At 38.9% G+C, this 25,155-nt stretch overlaps 1 protein-coding gene across 3 annotated transcripts in view; it reads right to left on the bottom strand.

Annotated features, from left to right (window-relative positions):
* Positions 1-21,961, bottom strand: part of MED14 (mediator complex subunit 14) — a 35,043-nt gene extending 13,082 nt beyond the window's left edge. The window contains exons 1-19 of one of the 3 annotated variants that reach the window (XM_062599740.1): positions 21,742-21,961; positions 19,851-19,877; positions 15,350-15,455; positions 14,531-14,704; positions 13,625-13,754; positions 11,634-11,762; positions 11,218-11,325; positions 10,346-10,478; positions 9,624-9,774; positions 8,061-8,172; positions 7,245-7,370; positions 6,562-6,640; positions 4,998-5,157; positions 4,519-4,713; positions 3,764-3,898; positions 3,273-3,349; positions 1,143-1,303; positions 728-874; positions 535-626 (exon numbers count right to left, since the gene is read on the bottom strand). In XM_062599740.1, coding sequence (XP_062455724.1) covers positions 535-626; positions 728-874; positions 1,143-1,303; positions 3,273-3,349; positions 3,764-3,898; positions 4,519-4,713; positions 4,998-5,157; positions 6,562-6,640; positions 7,245-7,370; positions 8,061-8,172; positions 9,624-9,774; positions 10,346-10,478; positions 11,218-11,325; positions 11,634-11,762; positions 13,625-13,754; positions 14,531-14,704; positions 15,350-15,455; positions 19,851-19,877; positions 21,742-21,923 — 2,424 coding nt within the window. In that variant the 5' untranslated portion in view covers positions 21,924-21,961. The remainder of the gene's footprint in view (positions 1-534; positions 627-727; positions 875-1,142; positions 1,304-3,272; positions 3,350-3,763; positions 3,899-4,518; positions 4,714-4,997; positions 5,158-6,561; positions 6,641-7,244; positions 7,371-8,060; positions 8,173-9,623; positions 9,775-10,345; positions 10,479-11,217; positions 11,326-11,633; positions 11,763-13,624; positions 13,755-14,530; positions 14,705-15,349; positions 15,456-19,850; positions 19,878-21,741) is intronic. The other 2 variants (XM_062599724.1, XM_062599732.1) reach the window with 2 other exon arrangements.
* Positions 21,962-25,155: the final 3,194 nt, after the last annotated feature.

Genomic DNA, 25,155 nt, shown 5'->3' with positions numbered 1-25,155 from the left:
AAACACTACAGAGAACAGTCAAACAGTAAGCTACAGTTCTGAATGATGGGACAGTGCTGCTACAAAAAATAGAGATTGGCTCATTTGAGAGCACAACATTACATTGAAATCTTTGCTAAAGTCCTTTCTTTTAAAGGCAGCATTAAGCACATACCTTCTGTTCAGATCAAATGCTCCATATATCCTAATACTACAGTGACCAACAGCAATGCTTAAGATAAGTCTGTTAGAAAGAGAATTGCATATAACCCTGGTATACCATACCAGATTTCAATCCATCAACAGCTTCAGAAGCATACAGAAAGAGCACGCACCTGTCTTTATAATGAACGAGCATACTGTACAAATCCTCAAAAATTCCAAACACCTAGGAACCTACCAAATTAGTAATCTAGCACTAGTTCCTATATTCAGCAATACTAATTTTACAATAATATAATACAATGAAACTTTTTGTAGCTCAATTCTGAGAGCTCGAAGCCTATCCATTCTGTTTTCAAAAAAACATTTTAAGTGTGCTTAGGAGTTACTTACTGAGCTCCCCTTGGTAGTTCCGTAACAAAGGATAAGTTTTCGATAATTGTAGACACGAACTTCTGAAAAAATGTTTAAGTGGTTGGGTATGTCTTTGAAGAGAGGAAGGAAAAGAGGTAGAGTGAGAAAGATGTCATAATCTGTAAACATGTAACAAAAAGAATAATTTAAAAAAAGGAAGTCATTTTTGAACCTGGTAGGGATCGTGCAAACTCCAGGACACATTCATACAGCCGAGCAATACTGTTCCAGTCATTGAGGAACATCTCAACAACTTTGCGACCTCCAACTGGTTCAGACAACTGGTTTTCGTATGTCAAGTAAACATGTCGTGTTGGTCCTGTAGCGTTAGGAGAATGGTAAATACTGATTAAACTAGAGGTTCCCAAATTGTGTTTTACAGACTATGGTTGAAATGCGGTAAGTAACCTGGAAGCCTATTAAAATAGTAAGAATGTGTCATCTCAGCAGTCAAAAGTTTCATTCAGTTGCACAGTGGTTCATTACAAATCTTGAGGGCTGTCCATTAATGCAGATCAGAGCTACAGAATCAGATTAACACAAGACATAAAGAAACAAAATTTATTAGACTTTACAATAAAACCTACCTTGCTCCCTGGACGAAGTGCTATTAAGTGGACAATTTGCAAACACCAGCTCAGCGACCCATGTGCGATTATTTCTACCTTGTAATCGGAAAGTGCAATCAAGAAGAGATCGGTCCAGAGCCTTCTGTGTTTCCTCATTTACACCTTTACAAGGAGGAATTCTATTCATGAAGAAAAGAGGATATCAATTGTACACAGTGCAGCTCCAAAAGTGACACAATTAATTTAACAGTTCCTGAAAGACTTAAGTAAACTTGAGTATTGAAGGAATGAACAAATTAATGGTTAAAAAAAAAAAAAAAAGAAGAAGCAGTTGGACTGCAAAGAATAGTCAGATATCTTACTTCTCTTCACAAATCTGCAGGGGGAGGGGGAGAGAGAAAAAATGTACTCTACAAGCAGTCTTAGTTAAGACCAACTTTTATATGGATTCAACACCTGCAAATTGTAAACTGTTAAGGGATCAGCTGAATTGGATTGGCCTGGTCTCCTGATGTGTATGAACAAATTGATATAAAGCTTTTATACAGAGAAAAAAAGCAAAAGATGAAGATAAAGAAATTATGACAACCTGAATTCATGAATCAGTTCTCCTCTTAGAACAAGTTCATTCACAATGCAGTGAACACTGGCAGTTATCTTGGTACCCACTAACTTATTCATATTTCAATGCAAGAATTTAGCTCAAAGGACAGACTAAATAAAGCTTAAATAAAAACACGTCAAACTTCCAAAATAAACTCTCAGCGATGTGAAAATCTGATGCACCACCTTCAACTTCAGCTAACAAGTTATCAGGACTTCTCAGCTCATATGCAAAGTTAAAAAGGTAGTGCCCTGATTCATTTGGAGTGATGTATTCGTATCACTGCATATTTCTGCAGTATAAAAGAAGTTGACGCTGTTTAAATTCAAAAAGGTATATATTTTTTAAAATGAGATAATGGGTTTTATTTGAAGACATAAGCCAAAGTTTAACTGGTAGACTTAAGGTGGACTCTAAGAAGTGTGAAAAGCTGGCTGGACTGTCAGACAGAAGGCACCACGGTCAACAGTTCTAAGTCTAACTGGAGGCTGGTTATGGCTGGCATTCCTCAGGAGTTAACAGAGGCTAATAAAATTTAACATCTTCAATAACCTACATGATACAGAGGAAGAACAATTTTGAAGATGCCACAAAATTGAGGGAAGCAATCAATAGGCTGGAAAGCAGAGATGTTATTCAGAGGGACCACAGCTTGTTGGAGAACTGGGCTAACAGGAAACTCATGAAGTTAAGCAAAAACAAGCACAAAATCCTGGATTTGGGACCAAATGATCTTACGCAACAGCCCAGGCAGGGCACTGACTGTCTGGGTAGCACCTCTGCATGAATAGACCCGGGGGTCCTGGGAGATAAGCTGAACAGGAGTCAGCTGCGTACCACTGCAGCACTGACAGGCAACTGCATCTTGGGCTGCATTAGCATCAACATAACCAGGTAGTCAAGGGAAGTGAGTATTTCCCTCTAGTCAGTATCTGTGAGATCACACCTCAAATACTGTGTCCAGAGAGGACACAAATCTTCCAGAGATTTGAAAATTTGGGAGGTTGAACAGGAAGTTGAACTAGATGACCTCCCCCAGGCCCTTTCCACTCCAAAGGACTGTGTGATTCTGAAGTGCTTCCTATACACACTGTTCATCATGCAACTGTCCTTTCGGGGATTCCTTTATTTTCCTTTGGAATATCAAAAACCAGTCACCGTCAAATAATACACAGAGTAATCAGGCCTTTGATCTAAAATCACAATTTCACGTTAATGAATCATTGCATCATACCTGCATCAAATCTCAGCACTGCTGAGATTTCAGGCCTGAAAACTATCAGGAACTATTCTCAGAGTTCCCTAATTTAGGCTAATGAAGGAAACAAACCCAGTTTGGGCTCTAAGTCTATTCTTCTCTTCCCTTTCTTCAGTATCCCCCCCTTTTCTTCACTTAGGGGTTCAAGATCCACGATGGTTAAAAAACAGAACAAAAATCTCCTAACCCCCCCCAGATATTTTTAGTGCTGCTCTCCAGATCTATTCCTTTTTCTTTTAGACATATACACAATAATAAAATCAAGCATGAGAGCACATCTTCTTACTTCAATAAACGTATGGCATGGCTGAAGCCATCTCCTTCTACTTGTACTCCTTGGTGAGGAATGTCCATATTAGACAGCTAAGAATGAATGAGAAAAACATTATCCTAAGCAAAAAGTCAAGTAAACCAACATTTTTTTGGCTAAGGGTTGCACAGATGTTTCACATTCTGAAGCACTGGAATGCCAAAACTCAGATTGTATAAAATGAGTATAAAGTTTTCTCCCATCCCCTGATCCTACAAGGATCTCTTTCATCCTTTCCCTTCCCCTCACTTTTCCAAGTCTTTTCCACAGTGCTCAGTATTAAAAAACCAGCAGCAACACAACTAGAGCAAGCCAGTGTGAAACATAAGACACCCAGGCTCAGCTGATCAAGGGAACTACGAAGTGAACACATATCTACAACTTCTCCAAACAGTCACATCTAGACAAAGGAATTGAGTGGTAGAAGGGGAGAAGTAGGGAAGGCAGAAACGGTGTTCGATACATACCTCCAAACGAAGCCCTATGAATGGCATATTTGTATCACACATGGCTACAATATGAGCTAAGACTTTATTGAAGGCACACATTTCTCCTGACCGTTTTGGTTTCTTAGGTTCTGTTGAACATGGATCACCAGATAACTAGAATTAAAATAGACACAAATGTATTTGCATATTTGGAGTAAGCATTTCAAAAATATGATAGAGAATAATTTCATTTATCCAAGTTTTAAATGAATTACAGCTCAAGCACAAACTCCTCCAAGGAAAAGCTTTACTTTAGGACTAAAACAATTAATTTAATGTTACAGTCACCTCCTTCCTCAAAACAATATTTGCACATCACCAAATTTCCATATGTAAGCTAGGTCAACCTGATCCCATAAAGTAACTCTTTTTGGTCCCTTCAAGATTATGCCTTCATGGCACAATACACATCTTGGGGACACCAGTGCTCTGCTTATACAAGTTAGTCTAGCTACCTCTAAGTGTTCTGCTTTGGGTCTTTAGACCAGCTGGGAAGGCCTGGTATGAATTCAAACACAATAACTATTGCAAAATAGCTTCCCAGTATCTCTAGAAGCAGACTAGAGAATCAAGCTGCAATATATATGAGACATCAGCCATTTGGAATTTTGGAATTCCAGATTTTGGAAATACTACTACTAAAATTGGCATTGATGCTAAGAACATACGATGCTAAGAACATACGTTTAGCTTTCATATTTTAGAACAAGCCTGACAGCTTTTGAAGCACATACCTTGCGTTTGACACCGCTTTTAATTTGCTTGCCACTTTTTGTGTCTAGTACAAGCTCTTCAATGTTTGGTTTGAACTGCTGTAGTAAAAGTGCAGTAGCAGGGCTGTCATCTCCTTCAGCATAGCTCACAGAGAGAAAATGGTATTTGTATTCTAGTTCTGTAGGGTTGCCAGGAACATCAAACATCTCTACAACCTGCATTTAAACAAAGCAACTAATTGAGAAGACCCTCAATTTAAGATTAAGTGTATCTCAGTTTCTGTCTGCCCCTCACCCTGTTTGCTGAGTAATAAACTTATGTCCCCTCCTTGTTATGAGCCTGTCAGCTTAACAAACCCATTGAGTGAGAGAAGGGAGGCAGAGGGATAGTCAAGGCTTATAGCAATCAGCTGGTTCCTAATAGTGGAGTTAACAGTACAAACTGGCTTGTATATCCATGCCTGGGAGCAAAAGATAAGAAGCATTTCTCCATTACTTACAATGTAGTATTGTGGAAGCCGGGTGAGTTTGATAAACAATTTGTGTTTGGAAAGGTTTCCCACTGGATGGCTAGCATAATTAGCCAGCTGAAGAGTTTCACTGCTCACTGTAGGCAGATGTTTTATAGACTGTTTGCAACGTTGCTGTCCAAGCCAGAACCTTGCATTGGAAGAAAGGCATTAGTACTCTGTGACTGTATACTGTTTTTTAGAGCACCAGTGTCAAATTAAAGAGTCAGCCATATTCTAAATCAATCTTTATCACTGTTGCACAAGTTTTACACAGAATATTACACAGAAGATTTCAGGGTTTACCTTTCCTTATCACTACCTTTACTAATTGTCATCAGCTTGGGAAACAGACAGCCATCAGAAAACCTTTGCTCCCACATGCTGGTAAGCAATACAGTATAAAGGTCAAAGCTGGATTAAGGTCACTCTCGATTATGTTATCAATGAACTCATTTGCATGAATAAGTTTGGAAATGCAGAACCACATGCAAGACAGTAAATTTATTCTGATATTTGGAACCAAGCTTAATTATATTCCAAAGGATTTTGGCTTCAGTGATAGACCACAAAACCCACCCAGGGTTGAAGGGAGTTCAGAAATGTACAGCTTAGTTTTCAGTCAAACTTCCAATTAAAACAGTAATGGAAGGTATGGATGTTCAGCACCTCTCAGGCAACATACATGTTTATTCTTACAGATATATTTTAGATATATTTGTCCTAAAATGCATTTCAGGGGACTGTCTAGCTACTTCAAGAACTGCAGCACTACCCAAACCATTAACTAGATGTCATTTGTAACAAAGGGAGGTTGATTAGTTGCTCTGAGGTGCCAGTGCTACATGAGTCATCGTGCTTCTTTTAGAAGCAAAATTCCTGAAGTAGAGGTTTCACTCTGAGATTTGGTCAGAGTATTCAGAAATTTCAAAAAGACAAAGCAAACTGTTTGCATTATTTGCTACAACCGCTCATGGGAGCCAAATATATCTTGCATTAAGTACTAGTGGGCATCTAAGTCTCAGGGCTTCAAGGAGGCAAGATCAAAGTTTAAACTAGCAAGGGTTGAAGCATTAAAAAGAAAAATGGCTATTAATTTAAATTATCTTAGGCCACTTCCTAGGTTTCTGCTTGCATTATGAAAAGGGGGGTCCTTCTTGCAGAGAAACAAGCAGAGAAACAAGCAGTGTTCAGCTGTAGAAACAGAGCAGAATAAATGAGAAAGGAAACAAGCATGAGCACAAAATAAGACCCCCAGGAAGCAAGTGGTTTGCTACTGACTTAAAGTGAGAACATTTCATGCAGAGTGTGCATGCAGCAATGCATGGGACTACATGCAGGCAGGCAGACCAGGGATGACTATGGAACTGACTCCCAGCAAAAGCAGTTTCCTCCACCCATTTAGCAGGGACAGCAAGTATTCAAAGCTGCTTAGAATAGGGATAAAGTATTTTCCTGTCTGTGTTAAAGCAAAAAGCTATGCAAGCATGTCCCTACAAAACACAAATATGGTGATTGTGCTATGAAAACTAAATGGATCATTCAAGTTGCTTACTTGAGCTGCTGGAGCCAAGGAACGATGCGCTTCATATCATCATTAACAGACTTCTCTATGTCATCTAACGTCAGTTGATCTATAAGAATATTAGTTGAGTGAACAGTCCTAACAGCCACATTTCAAACAGAAATTTTGACCTTTTAGTGAAAGTGTCTCAACTAATATGACAATCACAATTAAGACACTCAAAGAGTGACCTGTGATGCTTGTAGAACCACAGTTTTATGCAATTAGACAAATAAACTAAAACAACCCATATTCTTCCTTTTCCTTTTCTTAAGCAGTCTGATACATCAAGATAGCATTCATTATGTTGAACATATCTCAAGTAGCGTAAGGTCCCATAACATAACTCTGAATTAGTTGCATATTACATGACTGCATCCATTAAGGGCACTGCCCTGACAGCGTGAGTCATACAGAACATGCATTGCAAATGAAGCACAACAAGATTTAGCCTGTCCTCCTAAAATATACCTAGCTGAGTTACAAATCTAAGCACAAAGATCAAATTCTCCATTCTTCATCAGCTCCAATACCCAGCTAATGACCTAGCATGCAGTATTCACTCATATAACCCTTACAGACTTCACAGATTTGATAAAATTGTTCATGGAAAATTACTGCAATAACTCAGAATTCTCTCAAGATACTAAGTACAAGCTGTTTCAGCTACTTACCAACACCATGCAGCATCAGTTGAAACATTCCAGAATGGAGATCAACAAAAACATGTAGACACTCTGAACGACCACATGGTTCCAAAATTGGAATTACGAGAGTTGGAAGAGCTGTTTCAATGAATGCTACAGAAAAATTGATGTTAATAATTTGACACAAAATTCAGGCTCATTACAGTAAAACTTAGCCCATTATAATCACAACCCCCTCTTTTTTATTTTTTTTTAATAGTTTACGGGACCAAACTTTACTTGCAGTAGTCCTGAACTCAGTAAGTCTATTTGCATGTTACCATACAGTTTATATAAAGAGGGAATTGAAGTATATGAACTCCTCTGTGAAAATAGTTCTAATAACACAAAATCAGCCACTGGGGAAGTCACATTCAATTTAAAGAAGGAGATGATAAATCCTTGAATATCTTGACTAACTGCATCAAGATTATAGGCTCAGTCTGAATTCCAGTAGTTTAAACAGTAGTTAGAGCTATCTCATCTAAAGTCAGCTCACAATGGTGAAAGATTAATTTAGATTCTGAACACAAGTTTTTACAGTAAACAATTTTTAACTCTTCTTTCAGAATATAATGCACTAACAGCTTCATTTATTACACTACATTAGAAATATATATTAAGTATTTTAGAGCTATTAATGCAGAACAGTTTAAAGCTAGGTCTTGTTACTTCTGAACAATTTTCCTTTATTTATGTTCATATATTTTCTATTCAAATTACTGAAAACAAGCAGCATCAAGAAAACAATCCTAGGCACACAGAGAAATAAAACTGAAACAAAGTACAACAGAAAATACATACAGTTGTCATTAACATTGTAGCTCTTAAGAATGGCTTTCAGCTCCTGGAGTTTTTGATGAGATCTTGCATGGACACTGTCTATTAGGAGTTTTTCTATGGACAGGTGGTCAATCTGTAAAAAGGAATATACATGAGAAAGTACAAATTTGATGTGCAGATGTCAAAGTGTGTTCATGCATAACCAAGCTACTGAGCTTAATAAAGCAGTCACTTTAGAAAGAACCTTTTTCCAATTAATCTCTCATTGCTTTGCAAACTGTTTGAGATGAATCAAAACCAAATTTTTTTCTAGTGTAAGAAAATAAATGCAGATAAGATTTACAGCAGTACAGAATTATACAAACTTTCAGTACATGCCTTTGTATACCAGGATGACCTTCCCCTGAATATTAGCTTTCCAAAACAAGGCCTTAAAAACATGTGTTTATCCATCCACAAGAGCATTTCAACCTGGCAGCTACTACTGCTTAGTGCTCTTCCTCACAGAGGACTGAGTGGAGCTTCTTCTCTAGCTAGGTAAAATTTTCAGTAAATTTATGTATAATAACCTCCTCAGACAAGCATATTTGTTTGCGCTACTGCTTTGTATGGTATTTAAAATAAACAGATGCATAGCTTGCTATGTTATTACAGTTATGCAATCATTATTTAAGTAGTAGAATGGCAATGTATAAAAGCCAATAAAATTTTTAAGTTCAGATTAACAGGTTATAAAGGGAGTCAGTGTTAACACTGACACAGAAAATGGCCTCACATCCAGTTCTGTGATCTGTAGTCCCCATTCTATAAGCTTCCTTAGATTCCACCAACCCCAGTGGAACTTCAGCAGATGTTCTAAATTATGTACATTTTCCTATATTTGGGCATAAATACAGGATCTTCACTATAAAGATGAGAAGGAAGTTTTTCTTAGATACCATTGGCTGAGAGCTGGAATTACCACAGTGATGTCTCATCCAAGTAGGAAGGAGGACTGCAGTTCTTCGTTTTGGATCATTTCAACTATCCCACCTTTAACATTTAGGCATTTGCATAATAGAAAGATACAATCAAATAGACCAGCTGACATAACTTGCTTAGTGATAATGTAAAACCAGACTTTATCTAACACTTCTAACAAACAAGTCATGTTCACTCTTTAAGAAAATCCTATGTTATGCTTTTTTATACGAAAGGGAACAGCAACTCAAGACGCACAGAGAAGCTGATTTGCAGAGGAAGATTACACAGCATCTCAAAAACAGGAGAAGGAAAAATTGTCTTTTTTAAACCAAACACTAATCATAACTGAAACTTGGCTACTGTTTCTCCACTCAGCATTGTCTCATAATACAGTATACCAGACACTGAAAAAAAAAACGTTTAATTTTTCAGATGAACTCAAGACCAGTAATTTGTAACAACAATTAAGGTCTCAACATAAACACATCATGACCTAGAATAACAGGCAGAAATCTTAGAAACAGCTCATTAAAAATAATCAAAGCAAAACAAAACATTAACACAAAGTATTTAAGTTTTTGATTTATAAAACTAGATGCCTACTGTAAAGCAAATCTTTACCTTCATGGCTCTTTCCATCAGTTTGGAATCACAAGCTGGCAGGGGAGGCTCGTGAGATATTTGTAAAGGTTTTGAGACATCAGTCTCATCAATCTTAATAGTGACTTTATGAACAGAGGCAGTTCCTGTTTTCCTGCCAAGCACCTGTTGGCTTAAAATAAACAGAATAATTAAAAAAATAATCATAATGGTAGGAAGTATGTTCTTCAGTAGCCAATCCTAATTTTCGGAGCTCTGCATAGAAGTAACTTCTTCATTGTAATTCAGCTGACATACTGTGTTTTAGTTTAAAACATCTTTGTGAGTTATAGTTTATTAAATGCTGTGTTAATATTTAGAATGCTAAAAATTCTCTATTGGAGCCAGATGAACATCTGTATTACAGGTTTTTTTAATTCTATGTAGGGCAAGTCAAGCAATACCTCCAGGGACAAATAATGATCACAAAAGACTGACAAAGAACTAGATAATATATTGAGTTAGACAACCACCTAAACATGAGTTGATCTTATGACTGCATCCATTGCCCTCCTATACATTAATGTACATCCCTTGCTGTTTTGAGAGTCAAACGTGTTTAGGTACTTAAATATAGGAGTTCAAGAGCCTCACATTAAAAACAGAAAATCCAGTTCTGAAATTTCTGACTCAAGCTTAGTAAATGATATGATCTCATTATTTTATTCCAGTTTGTTAAGAACAGCCCTTGGAAATTAACTTACTTCCAAACTGATAGTGAGAGACATTTCCCTGCATGGTATCGCTCCACTTGCACAAGGTCACCCCAGCGCTCTCGAATCAGCATTAGTGTTTGTGAATGCAAGACTTCCAACTGAAGTGCTAAGCAGAAGGAGTCTAAAGAACAGAGTTAAGAAAATAAAAGAAATCCAAACAGAGCCTGTACACTACACAAATCCATTTGTCAAAGACAAGATGCTGTCTGAAAATACATTAACATACAAACCAAGAGATATATTTCAAGGTTCCCCCTGCCACACATATGTAGAGTGTTAGGCAAGAGCAGCACAGTAATTTTATCTCAGATTTTAATTCTGATCATCTGCTGGGGAAAGGATTACTAGCAAAGAAATTCAGTTCACGTTATAGTTACCCATTAAGCCCATCTTCCACGTTCATTCACTCTTAAGAAACACCGTGCATTTCTCCAGAAAACCAGCATTTCACTGAAAGCCATTTCACATTACATCAGCAATTTTTCCTTTGCACATTGGAAGTCACTGCACTGGCTAAGCTCCACCCTACTACAGTTCCTGAGACTAGGTATTGATAGCTACTGCACCTTAAAAGCCAGCATTGTATTGCATCTCAAGAATCAGCACACACAGCCAGCTGCTCCTTCTGACTACTTATACATCCTGCTGTCTCCAGTATCTCACCTTTACCCTTGATATTAACTGTGTACTGATTTGATTCCAGATTACCAGCCCAAGCAAGCCAATAACAGATCTTTTTAGGCTATCATTTGTACTCCACTTACAGACATTCTTCCCTAGCATCCATCTTTCTTGACCTCCAGCTACTGGAAAGAGCAAGGCTGTATCAGTTTACTCAAAAGCAACTTTCAGAAGGATACGCAGACAGTTGTACATGTCCTGAAGTGGCTTTTCATCAGCAAACAGTCGTGACTGAACCAACTGATGGATGAAGTTGATCTGCATGCTGTGAACCAAGGCTCGACCATCTTTCACAAATAAAAAATAATGCACATTAGGCATCAGGCAAAAGGTTAATATTAAAAAATATTTACCAACCAAAATTTCTAAGAAATAACCTAGTCTTTAGTTCACTTAGGAAACATTAGCTACAGTCCACTATTGGCAAGAAATCAAAAACGCACAGTGCAAGGTGTTGAGAAAACAGTATAGTACATATAGCTTCATTATCTTGAGTTGTGGCATGCAAAAGACATTGTATAATAAGGACTTACACAGCAGCGATAAACATCATGCTGAAAGAATAAAATGTAAATATATTTTAATTTATTTTTACCACCAGTTTCTTTGTCTTCAACCAAAATTTCCAGTTTGAGAAGGCGCCAAGGGATGTCTGGGTCATCACCCATCACTGTCAAGGTAGCCTCAAACTCCCCCTCCACTCGAAACTTCACACGACCATTGGCTAAAGGAAGAAAAATGTTTTATTTTACTCAATCTCACAAGATGCCACAGAATATCAATATGGTAGCTTCTAGCACTCAAATATTGATTACTTCCCCAAAGAGTCTGTTGTGCAGTATATATTTCCATATAACTCTGATGATTTGGCAACTTTTTGCAACAGAACCAGCACCACTAAGCAGCATGGACAGAAGTCAAAAAACCTGTCTAGAACAGCAATACTTTAGTCATGATAACTTGTTAACATTCATGTTACTTTAATACAGAATAAAATTCGGAGCTGACTACCAGCCTCACAAATTACATAGATAAAAGGTCTAGTTTCTTTTTTCTTTTTTAAATTCTTTACTAAATCAACAATGAATATCTTAGATAACACTGCAAACCATTTATGTAAAGTTAAAATATTTTAACTCCATTTCCATGTGGTCAAGATATATATACTCTGTGTGTATGTGTGTGTGTGTGTATATATATATATATATATATAGTATATATGTATATGTGCGTGTGTATATATATGTGCGTGTGTGTGTACATATATATATATATATATATACACACACACACACACATAGAGATTATGCAGACTATTTATCCAATTGACATACATATTCTCACAACTTTTTGGACAATGCTATTCTATTTCAAGAACAGAACAGGCAAAACTACATCAGCAAAGTCATAAAGGAAATAAGTGGCAAAGCAAACTATTTAGTACAAGTCCTTACCATAAACAGTGGGTCAATCTTCTTCTCAACCACCTAACAAAATATGCCATGCATCCTGACAACTCCTAACACAAAGTTAAAATTTCTACAGGAATATTTCTAACTCATGAACTGAAGTTTGATTTTCAAAAGACCCTAAACACACTTTTAAAACACACTGCCAAACATCGAAAACTAAGTCATTCAAATATTTAACTGAAAAATCTGAAGAACTCAGACGTACTATTCACACTTCATTTATGCAAAAATAGATCCAATATCAAAATTGCAATGGTTCATATAGGGAAATAATGAAAACTATTACTAAGGTTTTTCAAGGATGTATTCAATCTGCATCTGTGGGATATGGTTTATACATGGCTAACGTTGCCTCAAAAGCAAAGAGTAGGTCCATTCCAGCCCTATTTTTCTGTGATTTTGTAATAATTTAGTCCATCTTTCCTATAAAATTTTTCTTCTGCCACTACTTGTGCTAAATGAAAACAGCAATTAAAACACAGTTACTAATCAGTAACAAATGGAAGATACCCTATACTAGAGGCAGAAGGAGTAATGAGGGGTGGCAGTGAGAAGAAGAAAGCATGAGCTGCAGAACAATTCACAAGCAGAAATATGAACAAACTTTGTGCATGAAGATGAATATTAAAACAGATTAAAAAGACGAGCAACATTAGACCAAGTTGTTTAACCTAAGTTCAAAGAGTTTCTACAAAGTTTAATTAAATTGGATTTTTAAACTAACTTACAATTAAACAGTTTTATTTTTACATCTAACAGGGTCTGGGATATGACCATCTCTGTCTACGTTTTTGCATTATCTTCAAAGAAGGGGAGAACCTTTCATAATATATTTGCCAAAAGAACAAGACAGTGTCTTCAACCTTTTGCCATTATCAGCACAGGACTTCTTTTTGAGAGTAAATATTTCAGCAACATTATCAGTGTCCTGGGTTTTCAAGAGAGGAAAAAACATACTTTGTTGTTATGCAGAGACAGGATCCCAGGCTTACTATATTAAGTATGCCTAATGACCTTGTGTAAGCTATCTTTTAGCTTTGCTTTAGTACTCAACCAACAACTTTAAAATCACCCTGCAATAAACCATTCTTCAAAAAGTAACTTGAGGTCTCACCAACAGTAAGATTTGCCAGCTGGGGAGGGAGATCTGTAGTCACTAGTCGATGTCGAAGAATCTGGTTTAGCTGATGAAGTGTAGTTTGCTTCTCACTCTTTGTAATGGGATCGGGAGGGATTATTTTATCCTGTTAAGATGAAAACAAATTTACACATCCCAAACACATAAAGTGCATCATCAGTAACAATGATGAAAATTAACCAGACTAGAAATCCGAAAATATAAATACTACAGGCCATTACACAAAAACGGAGTTTTAAATTTTGCATCTAGATTTTTTCATCTTCCAAGTAATTAGATTTTACCCTAGACTGACCACTGTGGACAAAATTGTTCAACTCAGATTAGTTAAAACAATTCTGGGCTTTATATCATGTTAAATACATTTTTAAATATTAAAATCTAAAGCCAATCCTTATCTGTAGGGATAGATATTAGTTACAGACTCTACTGGTTAAATTACTTCACAGAATCATGTTTATTTTGCCTTTTCTCAGGAAGATAAGGCAGCAGGATTAAGGATAGTTCTATGCATTTCAGTACATCTCTGGATAAAATATGCTGCAGCCAAAACTACCGAGAATAACAGATATCAATACCTCATTTTTAGACTGCATTCTTCTGGGACGTTGGCTTAACATGTGCAAATACATAAAGAACCAAGGGAGAAGTGTTGCTATAACACCAGTACTAGAGCTGAACCAGTTTAAACAGAGAACAGGAAAGCATAATGTGTTAAAATAGGAAATGCTCCATGTCAGGATCTGACAGCACAGAAACTTGATACCAGGCATGTATTACACTACACTTCCATTTAAAAATATTAGAAAATTTGTTTCATTAATATGCATTTGATATCATGCAGGGGATTATTCTTTCCAGCCATGTTGTAACATTATTTACCCTTATGCAGGTAGGCAGACGTGGGTATGATCCAGTTGTCAGAACATCAATAGCATATGGGATAGCAAAACTGGGTAGACGAGCATGAACCAAAGCATCTCTAGCTAGTGATGCTAGACGATCAGCAGTGTCCACAAACAGAATGGCTTGCTGATCTAAAAAGCTTGATATCATCTGCAGAGGAAGTGAGGGTGGGGGGAGATGGAGAGAAAATATGCATGCATGTCAACAAATGCACAAATCAACACCCCCAGCATTCAGTTCATCTAAGTATACGTGATGAAGATGATTATTTGTCACTTACTCCCAGTTCAAGTAATCAAATCTATAAACAAAGAAAGAATGAATGCTCTGGCCATTTATTACATTCTTATGCAAGGACCCTTTAAATCTGTATGTCATTTCTGACAGTGTGGCAGATCTGCAAAGCATCACAGCTCCTCATTTGATGATTGCTATTGGAATGCAACCCATCTTGTTTGTATTCACTCAGGGCTGGCTTTTCACAACCTTCTGGACTTTACTCTTATTTAACCAAGAGCAGGATGAACATGATTATAGGAACTAACACTGAGATCACCATCTTTCCTGTCCTGTCACTAACCCCAAGGACTCCTGATAATGTGCAGACATACCTTTCTTCACCACGGATGAGTTCCGGGGAACACTAACTGCTAAATGACAAATTTATATAATTTCTCAGCAGGAAGAAACAGGTTACATATATAACATGTCCATATTAAGAAAAAGTTAGAATGTATCAAAATCCCATACTACTACTTAAAGATTATTTCATATTAAACTCTGTTGCTAACTTACTGCACATTTTTCCACCTTTCCAGCATTATTAGCCCATTTGACTAAGGCTAACAAACGAACAAACAGTTGACGAGTGCGGCTTGCAAACTGCACAATTTCTATTTTTCTGTAAAAAAAAAAAAACAAAAAACATTAAGTCAGTGCTCAGATATTTAAGATGGCTGCAATTCAACTCTGTGACAACATAAAACTGTAACAACTTCTAATTGTGTTCATGCAGGCATCATTAACAGCAGACTTGTTTGAATAGAATGTTGAAAAAAGTTGAGCTCACTGTTTTCTAAGAACTAAAAAGATACATGGATTCTAAGCAACCAAGACTGTCTGGGAAAACAAAGAAGGCATACTCACACAAATGAATCACCTATTTTAAGAGAAGCAATCCTATGGTGAACTCAGATTTTATTTTATTTTTCTAATCTTTTAATCATAAATCCTGGGGAAATCCTGTCAGTGTAAAGTAGACAAAGCAAATTACCTAAGTGTTATGGGACCCAATAGTACTATTACACTGATTTAAAAAAATACAATCAAATACTAAACACTACTCTAATAGTTTTAAGAAGTTTTTACACTGTACATTACAATACGCTTCCATGTTGCCAGAAGGGAGGGAGGGGGAGTGACACAGAAAATTCTTACTTTCCCCATTACTCCTGCCTTGCAAAGTGATCAGTATAATAAGAAATTACCGATAGACAATATTCTTCCCACTATGCTTTGTATGAGATAATTGGGGTGTGCCCCTACTACGCTCTCTTTAAGGAAAAAGACCTCTAGTAAGGCATGGAGATGTACACTGCCTCATTTTGACTTTTCCCCCTTCACTATGGGAGGGACTCTGAAATCTCATTTCATCCACTGTTCACAGATGTTTTCCTCCCTTTCTATACATCACAGTTTTTCAGTTACTTGGGGAGAGGCGGGAAGTTGTTTTATTGATGACATTTTCTAAAATGACAAAAGCACTTGGACAAAATCCATCACATCAGATACTGGTCTCTAATAAATAGAGCTTGCACCTCCTTTCTTTGATTCTAATCTACAATACACCTTGTTCTACCCATTCCATGGGTATAATGTATTCTCAGTTAAAAGCAGTGTTTCTGTTGAACATCTTGGTTAACCCTTTGATTTTGAGGTTAAATAAGGTTAAGCCTATTGGGCAATACATAAAGCATAATCTGATTATAGCTGACAAACTTTTAGGCCAAAAGCACTGTTAATATTATATGGTTCAGTGTCTGCATAACAAACTACAAATCTCACCCAAGAATTTGTGCATTGAGCCAGTAACTTGTGTTCTGGAGAATATCTTTTTGAATGACATCCAGACTGATATTAAAATTCCAGGTGCTGGACAAGCTACTAATGTGTACATAGCTCTAATAGTAATTACAATATTAAAGCAAGATGCTGAAGATTTTAAAGGTTCAGAAAACCATTATGAGATTTGGAAGATGTCTATAGCGAGACTTCAGAGTGCCAGCAATCTCTCAGGCAAACTCACTATAGAAGTCGCTAAAAATCTAAAAAGTAGTTATGTCAATCAAACTGCTGAGGGGGATAAAAACTAGCAAGAAAAATTCAGAATGATGTTTTATGGCTGGAAACCAAAGCTGTGCAAAAGTCAGAAAAAAACATAGCAATTTAATAATGTAGTTTTAATTACTGAAAAAACTAGACACTATTCCAATAACCATTTTATTAATATGAAACTATAAATTTGAAAAAGGCAAGCATCATGCCCATCTTCAAGGTAGAAGAAAGATCCAGGGACACAGAGGCTAGACAGACTAATCTCAGTTCATAAAAAAAAATAATGGAGTAGATCTTCCTAGAAGCTACATCCAGACAAATAAAGAACAAGGTAAATGGGAACAGCCAGCATAAAACTACCATGGGCAAACTATCCCAGATCAACATGATGGGCTTCTAAGGATGGCATACAGGGTCAAGAGGATTTATCTTGACTTTAGCAAAGCTTTTGACAAGATCTCCTATAATATCCCTGTATTGGTAAAATATGGCCTGGACAAGTGGACAATTAGTTAGAGGAAAAAACGGCTGGACTGCCAGGCATGGAAGGTTGTTACTGGCTGCCAACTGGATTCCCTTACTACTGGTGTTCCTTAAGAGTCAATACTGGGGCCAATACAATTTAACTCCTCCATCATGAGCCCACCTGATATGAAGGAACATATCCTTAACAGTTTTGCAGAGGATATCAAGCTGAAGGGAGCAATCAGAAGGACCTCAGCTAGCTGGAGGAATGGGCCATCAGGAATCTCACAAGTTTCAAGAAAAACAAACGCAAAGTTCTCCACTTGGGGAATCAAATAAACTCGCATAATAGTACAGGTTGAGAACTGAGTGACTGGTAACAGCTCCACAGAAAAGGACCTGAGGGTCCTGGTGAACCAGCAGAGAGGAATCAGCAGTATGCCCTTGCAACAATGAGGGGCTGTATTAGCATCAGAACAGCCAGCTGGTCAAGAAGGTAATTATTCCCCTCTAAAAAGCATTTGTGAGACTGCAGCTAAAGCAGTATGTCCAGTTTTTGGCTCCCCAGTGCAAGACAGACATTGATGCACCAAAATGAGTTAGGGGCTAGAATACATGATGTACAAGCAGAGGCTGAGAAAGCTGTACTTGCTTATGCTTAAGAGAAGGCTACGGCGAGATCCTACTGCTACCTTCAAATACCTGAAGGTGTATAAGAGAAGGCAGAGTCAGATTCTTCTCAAAAGTGCAAAACGATGAGGGACAACAGTTACAAACTACAGGAGTGAAACACTAGCAAAATACTAGGAGTAAAACCTCTCCATCTTCAGATATTTAAAACTCATTTGGATATAACCCTGTGCAGCCTGAACAAACTTTGAAATGGGCTGTAACTTTCAGCAGGGAGTTGGACCTGTTGTTCTGTCACTAGAAAAGAATGGAAAGCAACATTTCACACAAAGATAGATGTGTAACTGCACTGTTCTCAGTCATGAACAGCCTGTTTTTACAACAGTACTAAAATCTTGTTTTTTGATCTTCCCATGTACATGATAGGGTCTTTGCTGCAAGTTTGAGAAAGAACAGCTTCGTTCACTAATTACTGCAAAACATTTAGGAAAACAACATGTCCATATGGTTGCTGGAAATACTTAAACAATACTCTTGAATACTTCTCATCAGGAAGTCTTAGTTCAGGAAAGCAGGTATAAGTTTTGCCTTCCATTTTCCCACATTAGAAAATATAGCCTTGAAGTCATTATAACCCAAGTTCCAATTAAAACTTAAACAATTATTAATGTATTTGAATAAAAATCTGGCACATGCTACACTACTGAAGGATTAAAAAGGAAAAGAAATATACTGAGCAAATAAAGTCTCCCTCCTCAAGAAACAAGTCCCTGGATTTCCCCTACAGATGTTTCACATTCTCAGTACTATTTTGCACCACAATACTAATGTTTCCTATCCAACTACTTTTCTTCCTTGCTGCAAAAAGATGTTGAAAGTGATATTATTAGTAATAAAGAACAGCAATGATTTGCAAAGAAAGCCCCTATTATATTAAGATTCATGATTTCCTACCAGTTTTTCTTATCTTAGAGTCCTTAAGTCAGGCACACAGATGTTGTATTTTCATCAGAGAATAACACCATTACATCTTCATTAAAGCATGTATGCCATGCTACCAGGCCAGCTTCAAGAAACAGTGCTTGAAGTACATTGATTATTGTCATCATGGCTCTCAAACTTAGTAAAACAGAATAATCTGGATAATTAAACTGTGTAGGTGCAATACATCTCTGAAGTAAATTAGATCAATTAGAACATTAACACAGATAAAGGAACCAATTTCCTGGCAACTTCCATATTCAAGGTAACAAAGAAACAGAGTTCTTTCATCTCAGGGATAGGGAGGTAGGGGGCCCTGTTCTGATCTCTTTGGTTTGTTTCCTAGTAATCTTTATTCTGTGTATTTCTAAAGTATAAACATAGAAGGTAAGGTTCTCAGTTAGCATCTTATGATGGGAAAGATGACCAGGTTGCATGGAAAAAAAAAGGTAGAAAAGAAGATTCTATAGTGTTTTGATTGTTGAATTGCTACTTCTGAACAAAAATATTCTCTATTACACAAATCAGGATCTATATGGGTTTTCCAGTTCCCTTTCACATCAGGTTTATTGTCATACTATTGCTTCAAAATTCTTTGTCATCAAGGGAAAAATGTCCTTAATGGAGCTGACCTACTATAGTAGCAACAGTTACAATTCCTCCTGAACAGAAGGGCAAATCCACCCCCACACACTAGTATTGCCATTGATGCTGAGAAAAACCTTGAATCTATGTAGTAATAGCAAGACAAGCAAAGCTTATTTTATTGTATAAAATCTAAAATTATGAAAAAATATTTTATTTGAACAGTTCCATGTTAACCTTAACATCTTAAGCAGAGGTCTATACTTCAGCACGCGTCACAGCATATCTTGTTGCAACTCACCTCTCCATATCAGTCTTTCTTGGTAATCTATATTAAAGAGAAAAAAAAATACATTACTATACATTATTCTATTACATTTCAGGCTACTTGAAAAGAACAACAAAAACTACTACACAATTATACAGAGCATTTTAAAGCTTTTTCCTCTCGTTTAGGAAAATCATTCATAAATGATAAAGAAGGCAGCTTTATAGTCCTAGAAAAGAGCCTAGTTATGAGGGCTGGGGGGAAACAGGTATATAATAGCACATTGGCACCTGCTACTACTACATGCCAGTTAAGTTCATTTGTTCATTTCAGTTAAAGTTAAAAGACTGAATGGTGTTAAAATCTCAAGACTTTTGCCCATTTAGTGAGTCAGGTAGTATCACAGCTTTTACTTTGTAACTGGTGATTCTCACTAAGTACTCATAGTGAGAGTTAATTGATTAAATAGGGTAAAGCAACTCATTTCAGGTAAGCCAGGAAATAGTCAGATTTAACATGTGCTGCAGATGATCCAGGATTGCTACAACAAATTAATCTGAAAGTGAAGAAATGCCTATTCCTAAACTTTACTCTCTGCTGGGATAGTACCTTGTGTACTTTTGTAAACCAGAGCCATCTCATTTAGAAGTTTTGAGTATTTTTTCCCCTCTATTGTAGAATTAGGCTGATGCCTAATATGAGAGAGAGTTCACCTTGATGGAGGGAAGAGGAGAATACTTTCTAAAGGAATTGCTTTGTTTTGTTTCGTTAGCCAAATCCACACTTCAAGGTGTAATACAGTAGAACCACCAGCTCGCTCCACTTCTAGGGGAGAACTTTATAGCTTATAAGCCACACAGCTTATAAGCTTCTTGGCGATTCACAGCACCCAAAGCATTCTCTATGTATTGTTCACACCACTCACATTACTTTGTACCTTAATTACATATCGAAGTCACAAGGACAAGTTCCATACCATAAAACAAAGCATAAGAGACAACATCACAGGCACATATGCCTACAAGAATGCATACAGTATCAGTCACTGTCCTTATGCATCATAAACGTTTATCAGTAAGTCTTTCCTATACATTTCAGTTTTTCCATGAAAAAAACTGAGATTCCCAAAGTCCTTGTCCTTTCTAGAGACTGAACATTCTCAACACCAAGTCGAGCAAAACTATTTTGTCAATTTTTCAGATATAAAAAATACGTTGTTCTTGTAGAACACTGTATCTGCTCTGTAGGCCATTTTTTAAAATGTACACGACCCTCATAGGAACCTCTAAGGTTCAAACTAAAAAGGAAATAGGTTTGTTCAGTCAAAGTGTTTCCAGGGAAGTTTTTCTAGACCCCAGAACACTTCTTTGTTTTGCAGCTCCATACACAACAAAATTAGCACAGCAGACAGTAAAGCATAGTAAAGTAAGAAGTGAGATATAAATAATTTTATTCATCTCTTCCAAAATAACGAAATGGTATTTGAAGGAGCATATAGATAATTCATGCTTAAGGAGTGTAATATCTGAAATATCTTAGCTTCACATCATTCAGTATTTTAAGACATTAGTTCAAACAACAGAAGATTTTTTTTTTTTGGGGGGGGGGGGCAGCAACTTGGGGATGAACTTGATTATTCAACAACATAAACTGCGTTCAGTTATTCCGCTTCCCTCACAGCCCCTTCTAATCTTTATCCGACTTTATCGATAGCTTTCCCCAGGCCCTGAAGCACAGCGCACCGCAGAGACGGGGCATTCCCCCGGGCCGGGAGAAGGAGAGGAGCCACCGCCGCCGCCCGCGCCGACCCCGCTCGGGGCCCGGCGGGCAGACAGGGTCCCCTTCTCCTCGTCCCGGCAGCAGCACGAACCGCCGCCGCGCTGCTGGCGCAAGGGGCCGGCCCGGGGCACCTCGGGGCACTCACAGATCGGCGAGCACGGTGAGCTCGGCGTAGGTCCGGTGCAGGAGGAAGTCGATGAGGGTGCTGAGGCGGTAGCCGGGGCTGGCGGCGGCTGTCACGGCGCCGGGGGCCGGCGGGGCCGGGGCTGATGCAGGGCCCCCGCCGGCCGGCACCAGCTGGTTGTTCTCCAGCTGCACCGGCGCCATGGCGGCGGCGCCTCGACCCCGGGCACGATCCGCTCAGCAGCCCGAGGCAGCCGGCCCGATCGCCCCCTCCCCCGCAGAGGGAGGGAGCGAGGCGGCCCCGGAGAGGGGCGGGCAGGCGCGGGGAGGGGGGCCGGTGCTGGGGCGAGAGGCGGCGGCGGCGCCGAGGGGGCTCCGCGGCGCTCAGAACCCGCTCGGCACAGGGGCCGCCGCCATGTTGGGGGCACGGAACCGGAAGCGAACAGCTGTGGCGGACCGGAAAGAGAACCTTTCCGGGAAAGCCTTATGCAGAGGGACCCCGCTGCCCGGGAAGGCGCGGGGGGGGGGGGGGGAGGGGAGGGGTCAGAGGGGAGGGCACCGGGCGTGTGGGCGGGGCTGGCAGCGCCGAGGCGGCAGAGGGGGCGGGGTCGCGGGCGGCGGGAGGCGCGCGGCAGCCGCAGAACCGTTGGGGTGGGGGCGGGGCGTTGCCGCCTTCTCAGGGGCCGCGCGCGCGCGCGGCCGGGCGGGAGCGGTGGCGGGAGCGCGGCCTGGGCCCGCCTGAGGCGCTGGGAGCTGAGGTGGCTTCGCGCGTCGTGCCGCGGGCTGGCGGCCCGGCTGGCTGCCGCTCCGTTGGGGCCCGGCGGGGGGAAATGGCGCCAGGCCCAGCCGGGCAACGCGCTCCCCGGAGAGGGGCCAGAGCCGTCTGCCCCTTGGAAGGGCTTCCCGGTGATGCCGTGATTGAAACATCCATAAAAGATAATGTGGAAAAGCAAGGATGGCTGTTCCATTGTATCTGGGCGTGTTAACGAAATAAGGGATGAAGCAGCACCAGATTACACACTCAGCGTCTCAAAGAGCCTTTGATGCAGTTCAATTCGGCTGTCAAGGAATTAGGAAACAACGGCCTGTGTTAGACTCAGGGTGGGCTAATCCCTTTCTAATGACTTTGAAAATGTGAGACATTTGTAAAGGGTGCAAAGCGATGCAGGGTAACCGAGATTATAGGTAGCTATACATCCTCTTTTCCAGTTGTTACGAAAGCTAGGAGAACAGGCAGTAAGCAGCACAGTGGTCGATGGGATTTGGTGACAAATGAGAAACTTTGGGAAGTTTCAAGTGAGCTTTTACATGTTGCTGGCTTCCAAATTAACTGATGCTAAAGGAGAAAGGGGGAAAGATCTTTAAATAAGTGAACGTGGGTTTTTGTGTGCACTGATTACCAAAGCGGCAGTGTAAGGAAAGGAAAAGTGAATTCTACGTGTTTAATATCATGACTAACACACGCTATAGGATCTTGTCTTATTATTACAAAGAAATCCCTAAAATAGATGAACTTCAAGCAATAAATATCCAAACTTTTAATATGTGTTAAGACAGTACCACTTGTCAAACTAAAAAAAAAACAAAAAAACTTTGTTTAAAAAAAACTTGCTTTGTTTTGAATTGAATGTAGACTTCTAAAAACCTCTTCTCTTGTTTATCTCCTTTCAAGAGGAAAGTAAGCAATAAAAGACTAAAAGGAAACATTTATCAACCTGAGAAACTTGTGGCCAACAGTTTATTTAAAAAACATAAACAGGCATCTGTGGCAAGAGCTAGAATGAGCAGTTGTATTTTTACAGGGGATGTGTTTCTTGTTCAAGGTTATGAGCCAGTTACCAACTGAAAAGGAGCAGCTTCACCAACACGCAAGCTTTCCCATAACCTCTGTGGAGCTTAGAAACAGTATATTGAGCAAGACAAACTGCTAATCTACACTGGCATGTCAACCGCTGTGTTGCTGCATGGGCTCCCAGCCAATTCCTCAACAACGGAATTGATAACCACCTGTAACGGAGCATTGTATTAACCCATCTGGTTAGGAAGAAGCTGGATGGCTACAGTGGTGAACTGTGCCAGCCCAGTGAGCTTATTACTGGGCAGCTCAGAAGGGATTTTGCAGGCTCTTTCAGTGGAAGCGAGATGAGCCCAGAAGTCCCAGCCTGGAGAGGGCGGCTCATGGCTAGGAACTTTTTACTCCTAAAATCACTAAAATGTGTTTAGAGCAAGTTTCTGTTTCTTTTCTTAGTTCAATGGAAAGTATCGACAGATAATTGATAAAATTGATACCCTTACAGATGAAGTAAATGTCTACTTAGTGCCATTAAAAAACTTGAATCTGTAAAGGATGAAATGGCAAATACTATCTAGGTGATACAAACAAGTATTTTTTGGTCAGTTTATTGTACGTTTTTGCTTCCCCGTTGCTAATACGCATTTTTCCAAAAGCATGAAAATCATTTTTTTTCCTTCCATATCCATGAATAAATACAGGGTACCCATTTTATGGCTAACTAGTTGCACCATTGAAGAAAATACTAACATACACCAGAATGTGTTTGGGCTATATATTATAAGAACCTTAACTTCAAAATACAGATGTTTTCATTATTCTTTTCCCTTCTTTCCACTTCCTTTATTTTGCTTTAGTCTGTAATAGAATTCTTACTAATTTCAGTTGTACAGGCTCAGACTTTGTTTTTGAAAAGGCAGGTGAAAAAAATCATTGTGATATAATTTGACTCAGCCCTTATTAGAGCTGTTCTGGTAGTACTTTGAGAAGCTCTAGTCTTGTTGAATTTTTCAGCCTTGCCTAGGGGAAGGTATCCTCTGTGTGGCTGACTTTTTCCATGTTTCCTGGAGAGGAGAGGCTAATGAGAGCATTTGCAGGAGTCATGCTGAGTTCTCTGCTCACTTTGCTTAGAAAAGAAGCTCTTGATGCTGTTTTCACAAAAAGGATCAACCACAGAAAAAATTCAGAAATTCAAGGGTTACGTGTGTTTTCACACAACAGTCATGCTGTTGGGAGACTCACCAAAATTAGTTGTTTGAAGAGTATGCTGGAACATGAGTGTTAAGAGTTCAAAAATAAGGTATCTGGCGTACATAAGACTCTTGTAAAAGTAAATATATGTATGGGTTTTCTTTTTACTGACTTTTGAAGTTGGCAGCAGTACGACTCTCTGATACAAGAACTTTTAAGAAGCGTGAGCGTTGTGTCTGAATTCAAAACTTCAGCTAGGAAAATTTGGAAATAGGTTCCGGAAATCTATTGGGGTGGCAGAAACAAAGCTATGGGATGGAGAAAGAAGGGGCAGTGGGATTACTGGAAAGGGTAACAGAAGATTTATGAGGAAGAGGGCTTCCAGCACAGTACTTGGATGTAGACCTGATAAATTTTGTGTTTGTTGGGGGAGGGGGGAGAAGGGTTATAGAT

The sequence above is a fragment of the Rhea pennata genome, chromosome 1, assembly GCF_028389875.1.
Source record: "Rhea pennata isolate bPtePen1 chromosome 1, bPtePen1.pri, whole genome shotgun sequence".
Lineage (NCBI taxonomy): Eukaryota > Metazoa > Chordata > Aves > Rheiformes > Rheidae > Rhea > Rhea pennata.
Note: the sequence above shows the minus strand (reverse complement) of the source record. Positions and strands in the feature narration are given on the sequence as shown.